At 48.8% G+C, this 23,278-nt stretch overlaps 1 protein-coding gene across 8 annotated transcripts in view; it reads right to left on the bottom strand.

The window, feature by feature from the left end:
- Positions 1 to 23,278, bottom strand: part of QTRT1 (queuine tRNA-ribosyltransferase catalytic subunit 1) — a 353,595-nt gene that overhangs the window by 14,535 nt on the left and 315,782 nt on the right. For 2 of the 8 annotated variants that reach the window (XM_073587543.1, XM_073587544.1), the window contains 4 exons: positions 7,003 to 7,114; positions 6,787 to 6,888; positions 3,322 to 3,405; positions 2,292 to 2,420 (listed from right to left, as the gene is read on the bottom strand). In XM_073587543.1, coding sequence (XP_073443644.1) covers positions 2,292 to 2,420; positions 3,322 to 3,405; positions 6,787 to 6,888; positions 7,003 to 7,114 — 427 coding nt within the window. Of the gene's footprint in view, positions 1 to 2,291; positions 2,421 to 3,321; positions 3,406 to 5,669; positions 6,905 to 7,002; positions 7,115 to 23,278 lie in introns of those variants that run through there. The other 6 variants (XR_012234469.1, XR_012234470.1, XM_073587542.1 and 3 more) reach the window with 6 other exon arrangements.

The raw sequence follows: 23,278 nt of genomic DNA, 5'->3' as shown, positions 1-23,278 counted from the left end.
GACCCTCCCCAATGCTGCACTGTGACCCTCCCCAATGCTGCACTGTGACCCTCCCCAATGCTGCACTGTGGCCACACCTGGTGCTGCACTGTTACCCTCCCCAATGCTGCACTGTGACCCTCCACAATGCTGCACTGTGACCCTCCCCAATGCTGCACTGTGGCCATATCTGGTGCTGCACTATGGCCCTGCCCTGGACTGCTTTGTGACCCTCCCCGATTCTGCACTGTGACCCTCCCCAATGCTGCACTGTGACCACACCTGGTGCTGCACTGTGACCCTCCCCAATGCTGCACTGTGACCCTCCCCAATGCTGCACTGTGACCCTCCCCAATGCTGCACTGTGACACTCCCCAATGCTGCACTGTGACACTCCCCAATGCTGCACTGTGACCCTCCCCAATGCTACACTGTGACCCACCCCAATACTGCACTGTGACCCTCCCCGATGCTGCACTGTGACCCTCCCCGATGCTGCACTGTGACCCTCCCCGATGCTGCACTGTGGCCATATCTGGTGCTGCACTATGGTCCTGCCCTGGACTGCTTTGTCACCCTCCCCGATGCTGCACTGTGACCCTCCCCAATGCTGCACTGTGACCTTCCCCGATGCTGCACTGTGACCCTCCCCGATGCTGCACTGTGACCCTCCCCGATGCTGCACTGTGACCCTCCCCGATGCTGCACTGTGACCCTCCCCGATGCTGCACTGTGACCCTCCCCGATGCTGCACTGTGACCCTCCCCAATGCTGCACTGTGACCCTCCACAATGCTGCACTGTGACCCTCCCCAATGCTGCACTGTGACCCTCCACAATGCTGCACTGTGACCCTCCCCAATGCTGCACTGTGGCCATATCTGGTGCTGCACTATGGCCCTGCCCTGGACTGCTTTGTGACCCTCCCCGATGCTGCACTGTGACCCTCCCCAATGCTGCACTGTGACCACACCTGGTGCTGCACTGTGACCCTCCCCAATGCTGCACTGTGACACTCCCCAATGCTGCACTGTGACACTCCCCAATGCTGCACTGTGACCCTCCCCAATGCTATACTGTGACCCACCCCAATACTGCACTGTGACCCTCCCCGATGCTGCACTGTGACCCTCCCCGATGCTGCACTGTGACCCTCCCCGATGCTGCACTGTGGCCATATCTGGTGCTGCACTATGGTCCTGCCCTGGACTGCTTTGTCACCCTCCCCGATGCTGCACTGTGACCCTCCCCAATGCTGCACTGTGACCCTCCCCGATGCGGCACTGTGACCCTCCCCGATGCTGCACTGTGACCCTCCCCGATGCTGCACTGTGACCCTCCCCGATGCTGCACTGTGACCCTCCCCGATGCTGCACTGTGACCCTCCCCGATGCTGCACTGTGACCCTCCCCGATGCTGCACTGTGACCCTCCCCGATGCTGCACTGTGACCCTCCCCAATGCTGCACTGTGACCCTCCCCAATGCTGCACTGTGACCCTCCCCAATGCTGCACTGTGGCCACACCTGGTGCTGCACTGTTACCCTCCCCAATGCTGCACTGTGACCCTCCACAATGCTGCACTGTGACCCTCCCCAATGCTGCACTGTGGCCATATCTGGTGCTGCATTATGGCCCTGCCCTGGACTGTTTTGTGACCCTCCCCGATTCTGCACTGTGACCCTCCCCAATGCTGCACTGTGACCACACCTGGTGCTGCACTGTGACCCTCCCCAATGCTGCACTGTGACCCTCCCCAATGCTGCACTGTGACCCTCCCCAATGCTGCACTGTGACCCTCCCCAATGCTGCACTGTGACCCTCCCCAATGCTGCACTGTGACCCTCCCCAATGCTGCACTGTGACCCTCCCCAATGCTGCTCTGTGGCCATATCTGGTGCCGCACTGTGGCCCTGTCCTGGGCTGTTCTGTTACTGTGCATGGTGCTGCATGGTGACCATGTCTGATGCTGCACAATGGCCCTGCCCTGGGCTGCTTTGTGAGCCTGCCCAGTGCTGCACTATGACAGTGCCCAGGGTTGCACTGTGACGCGTGCCTTATGCTGTACTGTCTCCATGGTCAATGCTGACTGGTTCTGGACTGTCATTGTTACCGATGCTACACTGTGGCTATGACTGGTGCTGTATGTAGCTCAGCCATCACTTAAAGGTATCGTTGCACCTACATCATTCTGATTCTCACAGTCCTGTTGTCATTCCTGTGTGCGTTTTCCCATTTTTGACCAATGAGTGCACACAAAAGCAAAAAAAAAAATGCACTAAGAAAATGCAAAGAGGCACGAGCCGCAGCATACCTCTGAAGTCGGTAACACATGTGTCTCGGTACGGAAAATTCCAATAGGTATGTCTCCAGTAGTGGAGCACAGCTTCTGATACAGGCGACCATAACATCGGATCCACAGGTCTTCTTCAGTAACTTGCAGCTGTGTAGGAACCAGAAAATGTTACATCAATGCTCAGCTTCTCCAGCAGGGGGCAGAGTAACACAAAGTGTAAATATGTTCTTATCACACAACATTATACATTATAAATGATAGAAGGGGGGAATAACATCCTTCCACGACTGATCCTACAGGGTATATGAGGGGCTCCATTTAGCACATGCACCTATATACGTATAGTATAGGCATATATTTATTATTGCATAGATTTTTTTTCTTTTTGCGCATGATGGATTTTATCATAAACCTTTGACTCTTGATTATAAAGCTCATTTCCATATCAGAGTCTCGACTGAATACTGGGATTGTGGATGTGATTGCTCGGGGAATCGGCAGAACATGATTTGCCCAGGGCATGGACAATGGTGGAAAGTAAAAAATCATGAAAGACACAAGACACAGTCGGCCCCAGAACATCAGGCGCCTGAATCTCCCTTTACAGTTTATCTTCTATGTAACATCACTGGGGCCCCGGGCTGGAAGCACGCAGGGGCCCTAATAGCCAAGTCCTTGAGTCGTCCTTCATCACATAATATTCTGTTCCGAGCGCTGTGGCTTTCCTTGTGAAGGGCAAACATTTAGCACTACAAGTACAGCACAGCTCCCTGAGGACCTCCGACATGTTCTGAGAGCTCCATAACTGGGACCAAAAAGTTCCAAAAGTTCCTAGTAGGTGACACTACAAGGGGGTAGGCAATGTGTGGCTGGTAAAGTAACGGGTCCTTGTGTTCCTGCCACAGTGCAGATCCCAGTGGTCGAACTCCAAGCGATCAGTCAGTCACCCCCTATTCTATCTACAACCCCTTTAATAAATATGAAACCAATATAAATGGACATGACTTTAGTCACATCCAAAGCTGCAAAGCCAGAAGAGGGAACTTACAGCGCAAAGGAAACCAGAGCCGGGCATCGAATCCAGACCCAGCAAGAGACGCGTGATGGAGATCATGTAATCCTTCACAAACGACTGCATGGAGGAGGAGAAAGGCGTCAGTAATACACGGATAAATGGAGTAACAGAAGGAGCTATAGGGAGGATATACAGTTGTGGCCAAAAGTATTGACACCCCTGCAATTCTGTCAGATAATACTCAGTTTCTTCCTGAAAGTGATTGCAAACACAAATTCTTTGGTATTATTATCTTCATTTAATTTGTCTTAAATGAAAAAACACAAAAAGAATTGTCCTAAAGCCAAATTGGATATAATTCCACACCAAACATAAAAAAGAGGGTGGACAAAAGTATTGGCACTGTTCGAAAAATCATGTGATGTTTCTCTAATTTGTGCAATTAACAGCACCTGTAACTTACCTGTGGCACCTAACAGGTGTTGGCAATAACTAAATCACACTTGCAGCCAGCTGACATGGATTAAAGTTGACTCAACCTCTGTCCTGTGTCCTTGTGTGTACCACATTGAGCATGGAGAAAAGAAAGAAGACCAAAGAACTGTCTGAGGACTTGAGAAACCAAATTGTGAGGAAGCATGAGCAATCTCAAGGCTACAAGTCCATCTCCAAAGACCTGAATGTTCCTGTGTCTACCGTGCGCAGTGTCATCAAGAAGTTTAAAGCCCATGGCACTGTGGCTAACCTCCCTAGATGTGGACGGAAAAGAAAAATTGACAAGAGATTTCAACGCAAGATTGTGCGGATGTTGGATAAAGAACCTCGACTAACATCCAAACAAGTTCAAGCTGCCCTGCAGTCCGAGGGTACAACAGTGTCAACCCGTACTATCCGTCGGCGTCTGAATGAAAAGGGACTGTATGGTAGGAGACCCAGGAAGACCCCACTTCTTACCCCGAGACATAAAAAAGCCAGGCTGGAGTTTGCCAAAACTTACCTGAAAAAGCCTAAAGCATTTTGGAAGAATGTTCTCTGGTCAGATGACACAAAAGTAGAGCTTTTAGGGCAAAGGCATCAACATAGAGTTTACAGGAGAAAAAAAAGAGGCATTCAAAGAAAAAAACACGGTCCCTACAGTCAAACACGGCGGAGGTTCCCTGATGTTTTGGGGTTGCTTTGCTGCCTCTGGCACTGGACTGCTTGACCGTGTGCATGGCATTATGAAGTCAGAAGACTACCAACAAATTGTGCAGCATAATGTAGGGCCCAGTGTGAGAAAGCTGGGTCTCCCTCAGAGGTCATGGGTCTTCCAGCAGGACAATGACCCAAAACACACTTCAAAAAGCACTAGAAAATGGTTTGAGAGAAAGCACTGGAGACTTCTAAGGTGGCCGCAATGAGTCCAGACCTGAATCCCATAGAAAACCTATGGAGAGATCTAAAAATGGCAGTTTGGAGAAGGCACCCTTCAAATATCAGGGACCTGGAGCAGTTTGCCAAAGAAGAATGGTCTAAAATTCCAGCAGAGCATTGTAAGAAACTCATTGATGGTTACCGGAAGCGGTTGGTCGCAGTTATTTTGGCTAAAGGTAGTGCAACCAAGTATTAGGCTGAGGGTGCCAATACTTTTGTCTGGCCCATTTTTGGAGTTTTGTGTGAAATGATCAATGTTTTGCTTCATTCTCTTTTGTGTTTTTTCATTTAAGACAAATTAAATGAAGATAATACCAAAGAATTTGTGTTTGCAATCATTTTCAGGAAGAAACTGAGTATTATCTGACAGAATTGCAGGGGTGTCAATACTTTTGGCCACAACTGTATGGAGTAATAGGGGGAGATATAGGGAGGATATACGGTGTAATAGGAGGAGATATAGGGAGGATATATGGGGTAATAGGAGAAGATATAGGGAGGATATATGGGGTAATAGAAGGAGATATAGGGAGGATATATGGGGTAATAGGAGGAGATATAGGGAGGATATATGGGGTAATAGGAGGAAATATAGGGAGGATATATGGGGTAATAGGAGGAAATATAGGGAGGATATATGGGGTAATAGGAGGAGATATAGGGAGGATATATGGGGTAATAGGAGGAAATATAGGGAGGATATATGGAGAAATAGGAGGAGATATAGGGAGGATATATGGGGTAATAGGAGATATAGGGAGGATATATGGGGTAATAGGAGGAAATATAGGGAGGATAAATGGAGTAATAGGAGGAGATATAGGGAGGATATATGGGGTAATAGAAGGAGATATAGGGAGGATATATGGAGTAATAGGAGGAGATATAGGGAGGATATATGGGATAATAGGAGGAGATATAGGGAGGATATATGGAGTAATAGGAGAAGATATAGGGAGGATATATGGGGTAATAGAAGGAGATATAGGGAGGATATATGGAGTAATAGGAGAAGATATAGGGAGGATATATGGGGTAATAGAAGGAGATATAGGGAGGATATATGGAGTAATAGGAGGAGATATAGGGAGGATATATGGGATAATAGGAGGAGATATAGGGAGGATATATGGGGTAATAGGAGGAGATACAGGGAGGATATATGGGGTAATAGGAGATATAGGGAGGATATATGGAGTAATAGGGGGAGATATAGGGAGGCTATATGGAGTAATAGGGGGAGATATAGGGAGGATATATGGGGTAATAGGAGGAGATATAGGGAGGATATATGGGGTAATAGGAGGAGATATAGGGAGGATATATTGAGTAATAGGAGAATATATAGGGAGGATATATGGGGTAATAGGAGAATATATAGGGAGGATATATGGGGTAATAGGAGGAGATATAGGGAGGATATATGGGGTAATAGGAGGAGATATAGGGAGGATATATGGAGTAATGGGAGATATAGGGAGGATATATGGAGTAATAGGAGGAGATATAGGGAGGATGTATGGAGTAATAGGAGGAGATATAGGGAGGAAATATGGAGTAATAGGGGGAGATATAGGGAGGATATATGGAGTAATAGGAGGAGCTATAGGGAGGATATATGGGGTAATAGGAGGAGATATGGAGTAATAGGAGGAGATATAGGGAGGATATAATGAGTATTAGGAGGAGATATAGGGAGGATATATGGAGAAATAGGAGGCGATATAGGGAGGATATATGGAGTAATAGGAGAAGATATAGGGAGGATATATGGAATAATAGGGGGAGATATAGGGAGGATATATGGAGTAATAGGAGGAGATATAGGGAGGATATATGGAGAAATAGGAGGCGATATAGGGAGGATATATGGAGTAATAGGAGAAGATATAGGGAGGATATATGGAGTAATAGGAGGAGATATAGGGAGGATATATGGAGCAATAGGAGAAGATATAGGGAGGATATATGGAGTAATAGGAGGCGATATAGGGGGAATATGTGGAGTAATAGGAGGAGATATAGGAGAGGCCATAGAACTAGTACAATGTAATAGTGTGGATGACAATGATTTATTGGCCCTACCTGATATAGCAGGGTATCTAGCATGCTGACACTGAAGACCTTCCCAGCAGCAAAAGGCAGTCTGAACATGAAGACCAGGTTAGAGCCCCTTTCACGTTCCCTCTGTGAGAGGACAGAGCTTTGAGGGAGGGATTAGGAAAGGGAGAAGAAGACATAGGAAGATGACAGACATTAGAGACAGTCAGACAGATATCTGAGGAGTGTTAAGGCCTTTACCTTCTCCAGTTTAGAGAGCACCACTGAGTATTTGTCTTTGGCTTTGAACTGCATGAACCTCATATTTGCTGGATGTGTTAATTCTGTGATAATATTCAGCCCGGGAAACAGTCTGGAGAATGAGGGGGAAGAGACATTTGTTACCATCTTTCCATATACTCATACTCAAAAGAAAAAGTTTAGATGTAAGGAGGTGGACAATAGACAAGACGAGTACAGTTCTGTATCTCCCTCACCTCATTGTAGATTGTAAGCTCTCACGAGCAGGGTCGTCTTATTTTGCTTTAATTATTGTATTGTTAGCGTTGTTACTTATGACTTGTGTTTTGAAACTGTTAAACTGTAAAGCGCTGCGGAATATGTTGGCGCTATATAAATAAAGATTATTATTATTACAGTTGATACCTAACCGAATAACTGCAAGTGAACACCGCCATCTGCGGGTCAAAGGCGAAAGTGAAAGTAAAGACAGAATTATAGAAGTAGGAACCCCAAAAAAGGAAGTGCATGTTCAACAAAATTAGACCAAAAGACCCACCTACTATATACATAAGCTTTATTGATTGAGTAATTAAAAAGGCGAGGCTTAGTAATACACAGGGTGGAGCTGAAAAGGTGAGGAGTAGGGGTACTGGCCCTAATTTAAGCCTAATGGTTGACCTACTTTGCAATGGAGCTTGGCACCCTAAGTGGCAAAGTGTGTTTCTGGAAGTGCATGTTCCCAGGGAAGAGATTGAAGAAGATACCTGGTCAGTTGACACCTCTTTTGCAGTTAGTAATTATAAAAGGCTGAGAAGGGTGGAGTTGGCACAAGAACCTCTACCAGGGAGATCATGTTCTGCGAGCCATCATTGCCACAGAAGGGCCAGGGTGGGGTCAGATGCTGGAGAAGACCTCAGTTGCGAGGAAGATCCATGCCACGCGCCAGTAGAAGTCCGTGAGCTTCGCCAGCAGAAGACCATAAGCAGCGTCAGTAGAACACATTGACGAGCGCCAGCAGAAGACTGTAAGCAGCAACAGTAGAAGACAGTGACCAAATCCGAACCAGGCACGGGAGATGATACTGCTGTAGCAGAGGACCATTCCTGTTGGCTGTTATTTCCAGCGTAGGTGTGCAGTTCAGGGTGTGGGCCAGGGCCATACTTCAGGGAATGGAGGCAGCTAGTGCGACGAGCAGACTGTACTGTATACCCAGTAATTCGCATATCTAGGACTTGTGGACTAACGGACTAACGGGAAATACCGGTGAACCCCACTAGGGCCAGTTAAACAATCAGAAGAAGTTATAGATAATACGACGGGCACGGGCCTTGTACTGATAGTGGTGCCCGTATGTTCTCAGTGTCATAACATACTGTATTGACTTTGCAACTGTTACCCATAATATAGTGCTTACATGTATATACAGTGGCATGTAATAGATTGGACCTCTCTGGTCAAAATTACTGTTATTGTGAACAGATAAGCAAATTGAAGATGAAATGATTGCTAAAAGGCCTAAACTAAAAGATAAACACATTTCATTTGCATTTTAGGCAAAAAATGAAATATATACACATACTTCCCATTAACTATACAATCCTTAGACCTGCCACATATCTCCCCTATCTGCCTAAAGTCGTGGGGCTTGGCACTTTCACCTACTAGACAAGGGATTCTTGAGAGGGCATCGGCATTACCATGTAGCTTCCCGGCCCTATGCTCTATATGGAAGTTGAAGTCTTGTAGGGCTAAGAACCAGCGGGTGACCCTAGCATTCTTACCCTTTGTTTCCCTCATCCATCTGAGTGGGGCATGGTCGGATATTAACCTAAACTTCCGTCCCACCAGGTAGTACCGTAAGGTATCCACTGCCCATTTTATGGCCAAACACTCCTTCTCTACAACTGAGTAATTTCTTTCACAAGAAGCCAACTTCCTACTCAGGTAAAGAACAGGATGCTCCTCCCCATGTATCTCCTGGGAAAGGACTGCACCTACCCCGACATCTGAGGCATCTGTCTGAAGGATAAATTCATGTTTAAAGTCTGGGGCCACCAGAACTGGTTGCTTACACAGAGCCCCTTTCATCTCTTGGAAGGCTGACTCTGCCTCTTCAGACCATCTGACCATTACTGACTTTGTCCCCTTTAGAAGATCAGTTAGAGGCGCTGCCATCATGGCGAAGTTTGGGATGAACCTTCTTTAATATCCCATGATCCCCAGGAAGGATTTAACTTGCTTTTTGGACAGAGGTCTCGGCCATGTTTGAATTGCCTCCACTTTATTGATTTGGGGTTTGATCTCGCAACGCCTCACTACATATCCCAGGTACTTGGATTCCTCTTTGCCCAAGGCACACTTCTTTGGGTTTATCGTAAACCGCGCCTCCCTTAGAGCATCAAACACTGCTTGGATCTTTTCCAGGTGAGTCTCCCAGTCCGGGGTAAAGATGACAATATCATCCAGGTACACCTCAGCGTAAAGCTTATGAGGCACGAGAATTCTATTCATAGCCCTCTGGAAGGTCGCCGGAGCACCCTGCAGGCCAAACGGCATCCGGACATACTGGAAGCACCCGTCTGGTGTAGAAAATGCAGTCTTCTCCTTGGCTTCCTGTGCCATGGGGATCTGCCAATATCCCTTTGTCAAATCCAAGGTGGTTATGTACCTGGCAGGTCCAAGTCTCCCGATGAGCTCATCAACGCATGGCATGGGATATGCGTCAAACTTGGAGACCTCATTCAGCTTCTGGTAATCATTGCAGAACCTCCATTCACCATCAGGTTTTGGGACCAGGACAATCGGGCTCGATCAGCCGCTCTTGGATTCCTCAATGACCCCGAGCTTCAACATACGCTGAACCTCCTTGGAGATTACTTCTTGACGGGCCTCAGGAATTCGATAAGGCTTCACTTTCACCTGCAAATGTGGCTCGGTCAGAACTTCGTGCTCGACGACCTTCGTGCATCCCGGCAATTCTGAAAACAGGTCCCGATTTCTCTGGAGTAACTCCCGGCACTGCTGTTTCTGGGCCTTCGATAGCGTTTCCGCTAAGGTAACCGCTCCAACCTCACCTTCAAGGTTGCCCAGTAAACACGGAGTTACCGCTTGCTCTCTATCTTGTCACGGCTTGAGGAGGTTGACATGGTAAACCTGGTTTGGTTTCCGTCTTCTGGGTTGGTGAATTTTATAATTTACCTCACTAAGCTTCTCCACCACCTCATACGGCCCTTGCCACTTGGTCAAGAACTTACTCTCCACTGTCGGAATTAGCATGACAACTCGGTCTCCTGGACTGAACTGCCTCACTCTTGCTGACCGGTTGTAGACCCTGGCCTGAGCCTCTTGTGCCTGGCGGAGAAGTTCTTTAACAATGGGCATCACCTTAGCAATCCTCTGCTGAATCAGTGCCACATGCTCAATGATGCTTCTGTGGAGCGTGACTTCGGCTTCCCAGGTTTCCTTGGCTATATCTAAGAGACCTCGCGGATGTCGGCCATACAGGAGCTCGAAGGGCGAGAACCCCGTGGAAGCCTGGGGAACTTCACGTATAGAAAACAGCAGTTACGGTAAGAGACAATCCCAGTCTCTACTGTCTTTCTCTATGGCTTTTCGTAGCATGCTCTTCAGTGTTTTGTTAAATTTCTCAACAAAGCCATCTGACTGCGGATAGTACACTGAAGTCCTCAACTTGGAGATCTGCAGAACATTGCACAACTCCCTTATCACCTTGCTCATGAAAGTTGTTCCCTGATCGGTCAGGATCTCCTTCGGCAAACCCGTCCGGGAAAACACATGGACCAGCTCGCGGGCTATACTCTTCACGGAGGAGTTTCTCAGGGGAATTGCCTCAGGATAGCGTGTGGCATAGTCCAGGACGACTAATATATACTGATGGCCCCGGGCTGATTTAACTAAGGGACCGACCAAGTCCATGGCAATTCTCTCAAATGGCACCTCAATAATGGGCAATGGCATAAGGGGGTTCCGGAAGGGAGATGTGGGGGTAGTTAACTGACATGTTGGGCAGGACCTGCAATAGTTTCCTATCTTCCGGTGACATCCAGGCCAATAGAACCTCTGCACAACCCGTTCCTGCGTTTTTTCCACCCCCAGGTGTCCCTCCAAGATGTGTGAAAGGGCCAAGTCCAACACTTTCCATCTATAGGGGCCTGGTACTATTAACTGCTCTACCACCTCCTCCCTTATTTTCGTGACCCGGTGTAACAACTCCCCACTCATCATAAAATAGGGAAACCTTGTGTCCGCTCCCAGCTCTTGTGCATCCCCATTAGTGACGGTGACATTGTTGAAGGCTTCTCTCAGTGTTGGGTCTCTATGTTGGGCAGTCCCAAAATTCTCACTGGCCACCCCTAACTCCGGAATGTCAGAGACAGGGGACCCTTCTTCCTCATCCCCCACAAGGACACATAAAGGAAACCCGTCTACCTCTGATGGTGACAATACCTTATTAGGGTTCATTGGTTCCCTGCTCTTGCTAGCAATCTCAGAACCCTTAGGCCTCTTTCAAACTTCAGTTTTTTGCATCAGTCAAAATCCGCCAAAAGGACGGATGGCAGATCCGTTTTAGTACTGATGACAACGTATGGCACCCGTCCGTTTTTTTGACGGAAGGCGGATCCGTTTTAGTACTGATGACAACGGATGGCACCCGTCCGTTTTTTGACGGATCCGATAAATGAAGAATTTTAAAGGAATCGCAGCCTGGAAAAGGGGAGAGGGAGAGGGAGAGGGAGAGAGAGAGAATTTTTTGTCCGGCACACAGAAAGAATTTCGGGTTAAATGGGTGTCTGGAGGATCCGCCACAGAAAAAAACGTTGCAAGCTCCGTTTGGAAATCTTTGAGGATGGTGACGGACAGGAACTTTTGGCGGATCCGCAAAAAAAATGGATGCAACAGACGGCTATCCGTCACAATCCGCCAATAATGTAAGTCAATGGGGAAAAAAACGGATCCTCAAAAGAAAATTGCAGATCCGTTTTTTTCAAAACCTGGCGGATTGTGACTGATTGTAAAAAACTGAAGTGTGAAAGAGGCCTTACCCCACAGATCCCAAAACAGACAGAAATCCCGGCCTATAATTATAGGATGCAAACAAGTCTCGAACGACGCCAACTTCATGGGACTCAGTGCCATGCGCCGTTTTAATGTTCACCCTGGCCATAGGGTAGTCTTTTGCATCTTCATGTATGCACCGAACACCAACCTTTTTACCCAGGAGTAGGTTGAGAGGAAAACTGGCCCCTTCAAGGGTCACCAAGCTCCCGGAGTTTAGCAGCGCCATTATTGCTCGACCATTCACCTTCACGGGACACGCTTGTGGTCCCTCGTTAGGTGACGAGTTCACACTGCAAGCTGGATATGCATATTATGAACTATGGCGTCCGATGCTGCAGTCCATCTGCTCGGTGGTTTGGGAACAACAGGCAGCTATATGTCCTGGCCTGTGGCACTTCCAGCAAATAATATCACCCGTGGGGACCTTGGGCACCGCTTCCCCCGCCCCTTTTGACCTTGGACACCCCACCCCTTTTTGGGACTCCGCCCCCTGTTGGAACCCCTAATACTGAATGGGCTGCTTCCCCAAGGAGCCTTCCATCCCCTGGTATCTCTCGACCAGTCCGACCAGTTCATCGGCATTCTGGGGATCACCCTGGGCAATACAAGTCTGTAGGGGTCTCTGCAGGGAATGCACAAACCGATCCATCACCCCTCGCTCTACCATCTGTGCAGGGGAAGACGACTCTGGCTGCAGCAATTTCTGGACCAGGTGCAACAGGTCGAACTTTTGGGAGCGCGGCGGTTTGTCCCGGTGATAGGCCCAGCGGTGAACTCGCTGTGACCTGATAGTCATTGTCACCCCCAAACGTGTGAGAATTTCCACTTTTCTTTTGGGATACACCTTGGCGTCTTGTACAGTCAAGTCATAGTGCGCCTTCTGGGGCTCCCCCGTCAGGTATGGGGCCAGTACCTCTGCCTACTGCTCTGGCTGAAGTTTTTCCCTCTCAGTCACCCTCTCAAATACCGTCAGGAAGGCCTCAACATCATCCTCAGGGGTCATTTTCTGTAATGCGCGTCTTACCGCCTTCCCGACGTTGGTGGCATCAGCCAGACCTGGGGTTGGGCCGCTCGTCCTGCCCTCCTGGATGGCGGTTGCCAGAAGCTGCATCTGCTGCCATTGCTCCTGCTGGCTCTGCTGGAACTGCTGCCGTTGCTCCTGCTGGCTCTGCTGGATCTGCTGTAACAACAGCCTGTTGGTCTCCTGTTGCTATGATTGGGACTGGACCAGGTGTTTCAGCAGGTCCTCCATTATTCCAGGTAGTGCTTGCTGCCTTGCTGAAAACTTGACCCAGGACATGCAGCAACTGTCTCAAGTCTCTGCTGGGAACGCTGCCCGCACGTCTAGACAAAATTGTAAGGATTCTACTCGCTCAGGTGCAGCGGGAAACAATCAGGAGGCAGGTTCCTTTAAAGTTCATGGGGTTTATTGCATCATAAACCCATAAAACAAAAGAGCACAAAAGAAAAAGCCTTTAGCTCAGGCAAAATACATAACAAATGTCCAGTCCTTTAGGCTCAGTCCTGGAGCCAGAACACAAACAGGAGACTTCCCCTCCCCACATACAACCCTGTGTTTCAGGAGCAGTCTACATTATAAGGGTATAGCCACACCCACGAACCCAGAAGCTGACTGGTCACGTGACTGTGACCTCACCACAGGTCCTTGCAATACATTAGCAATATAGTGATATTACTTAGGGCTTACATTACAGAGAGTCGTCTCTGAGACACATACTTCCCATCAACTATACAGCCCTTAGCTGTGCCTCAATATATATATATATATATATATATATATATATATACACATACACACACACATATTCATTTATACAGTGAAGGGAATAATTATTTGATCCCTTGTTGATTTTGTAAGTTTGCCCGCTGACAGAGACTTGAACAGTCTATAATTTTAATGGTAGGTTAATTTTAACATTGAGAGATAGAATATCAAAAATAAAATCCAGAAAATCACATTGTATAAATGCATTTCCATTTTGCAGTGAGAAATAAATATTTAATCCCTCTGGCAAACAAGACTTAATACTTGGTGGCAAAACCCTTGTTGGCAAGCACAGAAGTCAGACTTTTTTTGTAGTTAGAATCATAGAATCATAGAATAGAATCATAGAATCGTAGAGTTGGAAGGGCCTCCTGGGCCATCTAGTCCAACCCCCTGCTCAAAGCAGGATTCGCTAAATCATCCCAGACAGGTGTCTGTCCAGCCTCTGTTTGAAGATTTCTATTGAAGGAGAACTCACCACCTCTCGTGGCAGCCTGTTCCACTCATTGATCACTCTGTCAAAAAGTTTTTCTAATATCTAATCTGTGTCTCCTCCCATTCAGTTTCATCCCATTGCTTCTAGTCTTTCCTAGTGCAAATGAGAATAAAGATGATCCTTCTACAATGTGACAGCCCTTGAGATATTTGTAGACAGCTATTAAGTCTCCTCTCAGTCTTCTCTTTTGCAAGCTAAACATTCCCAAATCCTACAACCTTTCCTCATAAGTGTCACGTCTGCCATGTGTCACGTCTGCCATGTCTGTCTCAAGAACTCCTGGAGCGATGTGCATGCGCATGTTTTGTCTGCTGTCCTGCATGTTCCCTAGAGCAGTGTGCAGACTCACCTCATCTCTGAGCTGCAGGATGCCTGCGTTTCTGCTCTGCCTTCTGTGATCTTCTCATCATGTCTGGAGTCCTTGATCATGTGACGTTTCTTAAGATCCTGCACTGTCTGGTTCTGCAATCATCTCGTCATGTCTAGAATCCCGGAAGTGCTCCCCTGGTCCTGACCTGAGGAGGAGGTGCTATGCCCTATATCAGGCCGCCTCTTCCTATGCTCAGGGCCTGATTGTGTTGCTTCCCTGCAAGGCTCTGGGTCTGTGGGGTTGCTCCCTCTATTCTGTGCCCTTGCACTTTGCTCTGTAGTGCGTCTCTGCACACGCTCCGTGCTCGTATTCCGCCTCTTGTCTTGTGTTGTCTCTCGTGCCATGTTTGTCTTTGCCTTGCTTTGCCTTGTAGTCCTTCTGCTGTTCTTTGTCTTAGTCTGTTTTGCTATGTCTCGCCTTAGCTATGCTTTGACTTGTAGTCCTTCCTGTGTTCTCTGCCTCGCCTGTTTTGCCATGTCTTGCTTTTGCTATGTTTTGACTTGTAGTCCTCCCTGTGTTCTCTGCCTTGCTATTCCTTGCTTTGTGTTCCTCCCTATGGTCTCAGTCTTTGCTTGCTCTGCCTCGCTCTCTCCTATGGTGCTCTGTAGTGCTCCCTGGCACACGCAGCATTTCTCCTCTCCTTAGTGCTCGTTTCTTTGTCTAGTCCCAAGGTCTTCCCTTGGCCCGGCTCTGGGCTTCTGCCTACGCTCCGCTGCTAGACTCTGTCCTCGCTCTGACCTGGCTCTGTTTCTGCTTGTGTTCCTTGCCTTGTTCCCTGCCTTGTCCTTGCATTGAACCCCAGCGTGGGTTCCCCTTGGCCGTCTCCTGTGCCGTGGTAAGTGCCACGTGTTTGTGTACAGCCGTGTGCACTGGCCAGTGTGGCGTGCCCCCTGCGTGGCTCCTAGCACGCAGCCCTTCCTTGTGCCCTGGCGTTGCTCCTAGCACGCACCCTGCCTTGAACCCTGGCGTTGCTCCTAGCACGCACCCTGCCTTGAACCCTGGCGTTGCTCCTAGCACGCACCCTGCCTTGAACCCTGGCGTTGCTCCTAGCACGCACCCTGCCTTGAACCCTGGCGTTGCTCCTAGCACGCACCCTGCCTTGAACCCTGGCGTGGCTCCTAGCACGCACCCTGCCCTGAACCTGGCGTGGCTCCTAGCACGAAGGTTCCTTTGCCCCCTCCTGTGCCTTAGTCGTGCCTCGTGCTGGCGTTACAGCCGTGTGCATTGGCCAGTGAGGTGTGCGTCCCTGCGTAGCTCCTAGCACGCAGCCCTGCTCTGGACCCTGGCGTGTCTCTACACGCACCCTGCCTTGTGCCTTGGCGTGTCTCTACACGCACTCTGTCTTGTACCTTGTGCCTTGGCGTGTCTCTGAACGCACTCTGTCTTATCCTATGCTTTGGCGTGGCTCTACACACGCACCCTGTCTCGTTTGTGAACCTTGGCGTGTCCCCTATACACGCACCTCGCTTTGAACCCTGGCGTGTCCCCTACACATGCACCTTGCCTTGCACCTAGTCTTGAACCCTGACGTGTCCCCTACACACGCACCTAGCCTTGAACCCTGGCGTGTTCCCTACACACGCACCTAGCCTTGGACCTTGGCGTGTTCCCTAAACACGCACCCTGCTTGGATATCTGTCGTGCCTCCTTGCCTGAACCCTGGTTTGCCTGCCGGATGCCCGGAACCTGCCGACCGTTGCCAGAGGTCCGGAACCAGATGACTGCGGCCTGATGTCCGGAGCTGACGTCCGCAGCCTGATCCCTGGAGCCTGTCGGTTTGCCAGCAGTCCGGAGTCCGATGCCATTACCTGTGCCTAGGCGTGCCATCTGGCACGTACCATGTTATGGACCTTGGCGTGCCCACGCGCGCACCTTGCACGTTTTGCTTGTTTTCTCTGTATGTGATCTTTGTTATTCTAATGAAGATACCTTGCACCTACGTCTAGTCTCGTCTTGCTTCCTGCTTGTCCTTGTCGTCAGACACTCGTCTAGTGTCCCCTGAGCCGGCCGTCTGGTCCCAGCAGTCGTGGTGGCTCACCCCCTTGGTCTTGCCCCTGACACTCCCTGTATAGGGGGTGGATTCTCACAAGGTCAGCTCGCCCTCGGTGGGTGGGTGCCACGACCCAGAGGGTCCACTCAAAAAATGGGCTCAGCAGGAGCTGAGTCCGTCATAGTTAATCAGGCCTTGGACTCCGCTGGTACCTCGGCTACCCGTCTGATGACCCGTCTGTTATAGAATCTGATCTGCTCTGTCTCCTGGACTCTCCTGAATATGGCGGTACCCCGGCCACTCTTCTGATGTAAATCAGACCCGGCCCTTGACCTCTGGACTCATTTGGAAATGATGGCAGCCAGAGTAAGAAGACTTGCTTGTCTACCTGCAGTCCTCCCCACTGGATTCCCTTGTCTCGTCCACGGCTCCTGTGTCTTGACCGGCGCAGGTGTCCGTTTCAGATGTCGGATCAACATTGTTGGAGTGGTTTGTACTAAACTCTGGTTTCTGCCGAAGAAAATTTTTTTTTTCTTTCCAGCCCCGGTGAGAGGGGGCTTAAAGAGGGGGGTACTGTCACGTCTGCCATGTGTCACGTCTGCCATGTCTGTCTCAAGAACTCCTGGAGCGATGTGCATGCGCATGTTTTGTCTGCTGTCCTGCATGTTCCCTAGAGCAGTGTGCAGACTCACCTCATCTCTGAGCTGCAGGATGCCTGCGTTTCTGCTCTGCCTTCTGTGATCTTCTCATCATGTCTGGAGTCCTTGATCATGTGACGTTTCTTAAGATCCTGCACTGTCTGGTTCTGCAATCATCTCGTCATGTCTAGAATCCCGGAAGTGCTCCCCTGGTCCTGACCTGAGGAGGAGGTGCTATGCCCTATATCAGGCCGCCTCTTCCTATGCTCAGGGCCTGATTGTGTTGCTTCCCTGCAAGGCTCTGGGTCTGTGGGGTTGCTCCCTCTATTCTGTGCCCTTGCACTTTGCTCTGTAGTGCGTCTCTGCACACGCTCCGTGCTCGTATTCCGCCTCTTGTCTTGTGTTGTCTCTCGTGCCATGTTTGTCTTTGCCTTGCTTTGCCTTGTAGTCCTTCTGCTGTTCTTTGTCTTAGTCTGTTTTGCTATGTCTCGCCTTAGCTATGCTTTGACTTGTAGTCCTTCCTGTGTTCTCTGCCTCGCCTGTTTTGCCATGTCTTGCTTTTGCTATGTTTTGACTTGTAGTCCTCCCTGTGTTCTCTGCCTTGCTATTCCTTGCTTTGTGTTCCTCCCTATGGTCTCAGTCTTTGCTTGCTCTGCCTCGCTCTCTCCTATGGTGCTCTGTAGTGCTCCCTGGCACACGCAGCATTTCTCCTCTCCTTAGTGCTCGTTTCTTTGTCTAGTCCCAAGGTCTTCCCTTGGCCCGGCTCTGGGCTTCTGCCTACGCTCCGCTGCTAGACTCTGTCCTCGCTCTGACCTGGCTCTGTTTCTGCTTGTGTTCCTTGCCTTGTTCCCTGCCTTGTCCTTGCATTGAACCCCAGCGTGGGTTCCCCTTGGCCGTCTCCTGTGCCGTGGTAAGTGCCACGTGTTTGTGTACAGCCGTGTGCACTGGCCAGTGTGGCGTGCCCCCTGCGTGGCTCCTAGCACGCAGCCCTTCCTTGTGCCCTGGCGTTGCTCCTAGCACGCACCCTGCCTTGAACCCTGGCGTTGCTCCTAGCACGCACCCTGCCTTGAACCCTGGCGTTGCTCCTAGCACGCACCCTGCCTTGAACCCTGGCGTTGCTCCTAGCACGCACCCTGCCTTGAACCCTGGCGTTGCTCCTAGCACGCACCCTGCCTTGAACCCTGGCGTGGCTCCTAGCACGCACCCTGCCCTGAACCTGGCGTGGCTCCTAGCACGAAGGTTCCTTTGCCCCCTCCTGTGCCTTAGTCGTGCCTCGTGCTGGCGTTACAGCCGTGTGCATTGGCCAGTGAGGTGTGCGTCCCTGCGTAGCTCCTAGCACGCAGCCCTGCTCTGGACCCTGGCGTGTCTCTACACGCACCCTGCCTTGTGCCTTGGCGTGTCTCTACACGCACTCTGTCTTGTACCTTGTGCCTTGGCGTGTCTCTGAACGCACTCTGTCTTATCCTATGCTTTGGCGTGGCTCTACACACGCACCCTGTCTCGTTTGTGAACCTTGGCGTGTCCCCTATACACGCACCTCGCTTTGAACCCTGGCGTGTCCCCTACACATGCACCTTGCCTTGCACCTAGTCTTGAACCCTGACGTGTCCCCTACACACGCACCTAGCCTTGAACCCTGGCGTGTTCCCTACACACGCACCTAGCCTTGGACCTTGGCGTGTTCCCTAAACACGCACCCTGCTTGGATATCTGTCGTGCCTCCTTGCCTGAACCCTGGTTTGCCTGCCGGATGCCCGGAACCTGCCGACCGTTGCCAGAGGTCCGGAACCAGATGACTGCGGCCTGATGTCCGGAGCTGACGTCCGCAGCCTGATCCCTGGAGCCTGTCGGTTTGCCAGCAGTCCGGAGTCCGATGCCATTACCTGTGCCTAGGCGTGCCATCTGGCACGTACCATGTTATGGACCTTGGCGTGCCCACGCGCGCACCTTGCACGTTTTGCTTGTTTTCTCTGTATGTGATCTTTGTTATTCTAATGAAGATACCTTGCACCTACGTCTAGTCTCGTCTTGCTTCCTGCTTGTCCTTGTCGTCAGACACTCGTCTAGTGTCCCCTGAGCCGGCCGTCTGGTCCCAGCAGTCGTGGTGGCTCACCCCCTTGGTCTTGCCCCTGACACTCCCTGTATAGGGGGTGGATTCTCACAAGGTCAGCTCGCCCTCGGTGGGTGGGTGCCACGACCCAGAGGGTCCACTCAAAAAATGGGCTCAGCAGGAGCTGAGTCCGTCACAATAAGACAGGGTTTGCAGACCGGTCACCATTCTGGTTGCTCTTTTCTGAACTTGCTCCAGTTTGTTGATGTCTTTTTTAAAATGTGGCGCCCAAAACTGGACACAGTATTCCAGATGAGGTCTGACCAAAGAGGAGTAGAGGGCAATAATGACTTCACGTGATCTAGACTGTATGCTTCTGTTAATACATCCTAGAATTGCATTTGCCTTTTTTGCTGCTGCATCACACTGCTGACTCATACTCAGTCTGTGATCTATTAGTATACCCAAGCCTTTTTCACATGAGCTGTTGCTTAGCCCTATTCCTCCCATTCTGTAAATGCTTATTTCATTTTTATTGCCCAGATGTAGTACTTTGCATTTTTCCCTGTTAAAAACCATTCTGTTAGTTGCTGCCCACTGCTCCAATTTATTTATATCTTTTTGAATCCTATCTCTCTCTTCTCTAGTATTAGCTATCCCTCCTAGCTTTGTGTCGTCAGCAAATTTAAATCAGTTTACCCTCAGTTCCTTCATCAAAATCATTGATAAAGATGTTGAACAATACAGGGCCCAGGACAGAGCCCTGTGGTACCCCACTTGAGACATTCTTCCAACTGGATGTGCAGCCTTGTCCATTCCATACGTAGTCATTTTTCAATAAGGATTGTGTGAGATACTTTGTCAAATGCTTTGCTGAAGTCAGGATATACTATATCTACAGCATTTCCCTGATCCACCCCATCAGTGATTCTGTCATAGAAGGAAATTAAGTTAGTCTGACATGACTTATTAGTTACAAACCCATGCTGACTCTCTTTAATCACTTCATTCTTATCCAGGTACTTACATACATGTTGTTTAATAATTTGTTCAAAGATCTTTCCTGGTAGAGAAGTCAGACTCACCGGCCTATAGTTGCCTGGCTCCACCTTCTTCCCCTTTTTGAAGATAGGAACAACATTTGCTCTTCTCCAGTCTTCTGGGACTTCTCCTGTTCTCCAAGAATTTTCAAAGATTATGGAGAGGGGTTCAAAAATTTATTCTGCTATCTCCTTCAGTACTCTGGATTCTGTCTATAGATATCCTGGATTCTTTTATTCCCTTAATAGAACAGTGAAGAACAGTTGATGTTACATTTCCTTTCTGAGAGAAAACAGATGCAAAATAGGAATTTAAAAGTTCGGCCTTCTCAACATCCTGTCTTACCATTTCATCATTTTCATCCTGTAAAAATCCTATAGCATCTTTGACTTTTCTTTTACTTTTGACATATCCCCAAAATCCTTTATTATTGCTATTGACGTCTCTTGCAAGCCTCAATTCATTGTCAGCTTTAGACAATCTGATTTGTGCCCTGCAGTTTCTGCAGACAGCATTATATTCTTCTTTAGATATGCCTCCCTCTTTCCATTTTATAAATATGTCTTTCTTCCTTTTTAGCATGTGCTTGAGTTCTGTGTTCATCCATCCTGGTTTCCTTAAATGCTTCCTAATCTTCCCACTTTTCGGAATTGTTAACAATTTGTCTTTGTTCTTTCCTCCCACTTCTAATAGCAGAGTTCTCAATACCATTCGTCAGGTGTATGGCTTTTTCGGGCCTTTTGCTTCCCTTCCCACATTGTTCTAGTTTAAAGCTCTCCTGATGAGTGTAGCAAGGCGACTTCCAAATACATGTTTTCCAGTCTTCGTAAGGTGCACCCCATCTCTAGCAAGTAGTCCATCGTATAGGAAATTCACTCCATGATCCAAAAATCCAAATCGTTGCTGACGGCACCATCGACGTAGCCAGTTGTTCACCTGCAGAATCTTATTCCACCTCCTTGTTCCATGGCCATCCACTGGGAGGATGGAAGAGAAGACCACCTGTGCTCCCAGTTCTTTCACTTTCTTACCTAAGTTTTCAAAGTCTCTGCAGTTGGTTTCCAGGTCGTTTCTTGCGGTGTCATTTGTCCCCACATGTAGTAGCAGGAATGCGTAGTCATCTGTAGGTCTGAAGAGTCCTGATATCCTGTCAGACACATCTTTAATTTTTGCACCTGGAAGACAGCACATTTCTCTTGAAGTTATATCCGGTCTGCAGATAGCGGCCTCTGTTCCTCTCAACAGGGAATCCCCCATGACCACCACTCTCCGTTTCTTCTTCACATTTTTCTTTCTCCATCCAGGAGGATTCTGAGGGCGTACAAGGTTGTTGTTTGTGGGCAGAGTCTTATCCCAATTTATTTTTTCATCGTTCTCCTGCGTAAGAGCCTGGTACTGGTTCCTGAGAAGTATGGGCGCTGACTGCCTCCCGATCCTCCTGCTTCTCTGGGTCACATGTTTCCATTCCTCTGTTTCTTCAGGTGCACTTCGAATTTCTTCTTTCTGTAACATGAAGAGATAATTCTGCTCTGTCTAAGAACTCTTCACCTTCCTTAATGATCTTCAATGTAGCTAACCTCTCTTCGAGATTTTGCAACTTTTCCTCCAACAGGGACACAAGCTTGCATTTGTGGCATGTGAAGTTTGGCTTTTCCACTGGTAAGTCTGTGAACATGTAGTTGATGATGATGAGGTTTGTGCACATGTCAGGAGGAATTTTTCTCCACTCCTCTTTGCAGATCATCTCTAAATCATTAAGATTTTGAGACTGTCGTTTGGCAACTCGGAGCTTCAACTCCCTCCATAAGATTTCTATGGGATTAAGGTCTGGAGACTGGCTAAGCCATTCCATGACCTTAATGTGCTTCTTTTTGAGCCACTCCTTTGCTGCCTTGGCTGTATGTTTTGGGTCATTGTCTTGCTGGAAGACCAGCCATGACCCATTTTTAATGTCCTGCCGGAGTGAAGGAGGTTGTCACTCAGGATTTTACGGTACATGGCTCCATCCATTTTCCCCATTGATGTGGTGAAGTTGTCCTGTGCCCTTAGCAGAGAAACACCCCCAAAACATAATGTATCCGCCTCCATGCTTGACAGAAGGGACAGTGTTCTTTGGGTCACTGGCAGCATTTCTCTTCCTCCAAACACGGCAAGTAGAGTTAATGTCAAAGAGCTCAATTTTTGTCTCGTTTGACCACAGCACCTTCTCCCAATCACTTTACAGAATTATCCAGGTGTTCATTGGCAAACTTCAGACGGGCCTGCACATATGCCTTCTTGAGCAGGGGACCTTGCAGATACTGCAGGATTTTAAACCTTTATGGCATAATGTGTTACCCATGGATTTCTTGGTGACTGTGGTCCCAGCTGCCTTGATATCATTAACAAGTTCCTCCCATTATTATTATTATTATTATTTATTTATATAGCGCCATTAATTTCATGGTGCTGTACATGAGAAGGAGGGCTACATACAAATTTATAGACATCGTTAACAGTAAACAAATTTACAATGACAGACTGGTACAGAGGGGAGAAAGGACCCTGTCCTTGCGGACTTACATTCTACGGGATAGTGGGGAAGAGACAGAAGGTCGGGGGTGCAGCAGCTCTGGTGGCGATGCGGCGGCAGCTCGGGTGGTGGTGAGGCGGCAGAATGGTTATTGCAGGCTGTAAGCTTTCCTTAAAAGATGGGTTTTCAGGTTCCGTTTGAAGGATCCGAGGGTGGTGGATAATCGGACGTGTTGAGGCATGGAATTCCAGAGGATAGGAGATATTTGGGAGAAATCTTGGAGGTGGTTTTGTGAGGAATGAATAAGTGTGGAGGAGAGTAGTAGGTCTTGG

Source organism: Dendrobates tinctorius, unplaced genomic scaffold, assembly GCF_039654945.1.
Source record: "Dendrobates tinctorius isolate UK_male_01 unplaced genomic scaffold, ASM3965494v1 ptg000099l, whole genome shotgun sequence".
Lineage (NCBI taxonomy): Eukaryota > Metazoa > Chordata > Amphibia > Anura > Dendrobatidae > Dendrobates > Dendrobates tinctorius.
Note: the sequence above shows the minus strand (reverse complement) of the source record. Positions and strands in the feature narration are given on the sequence as shown.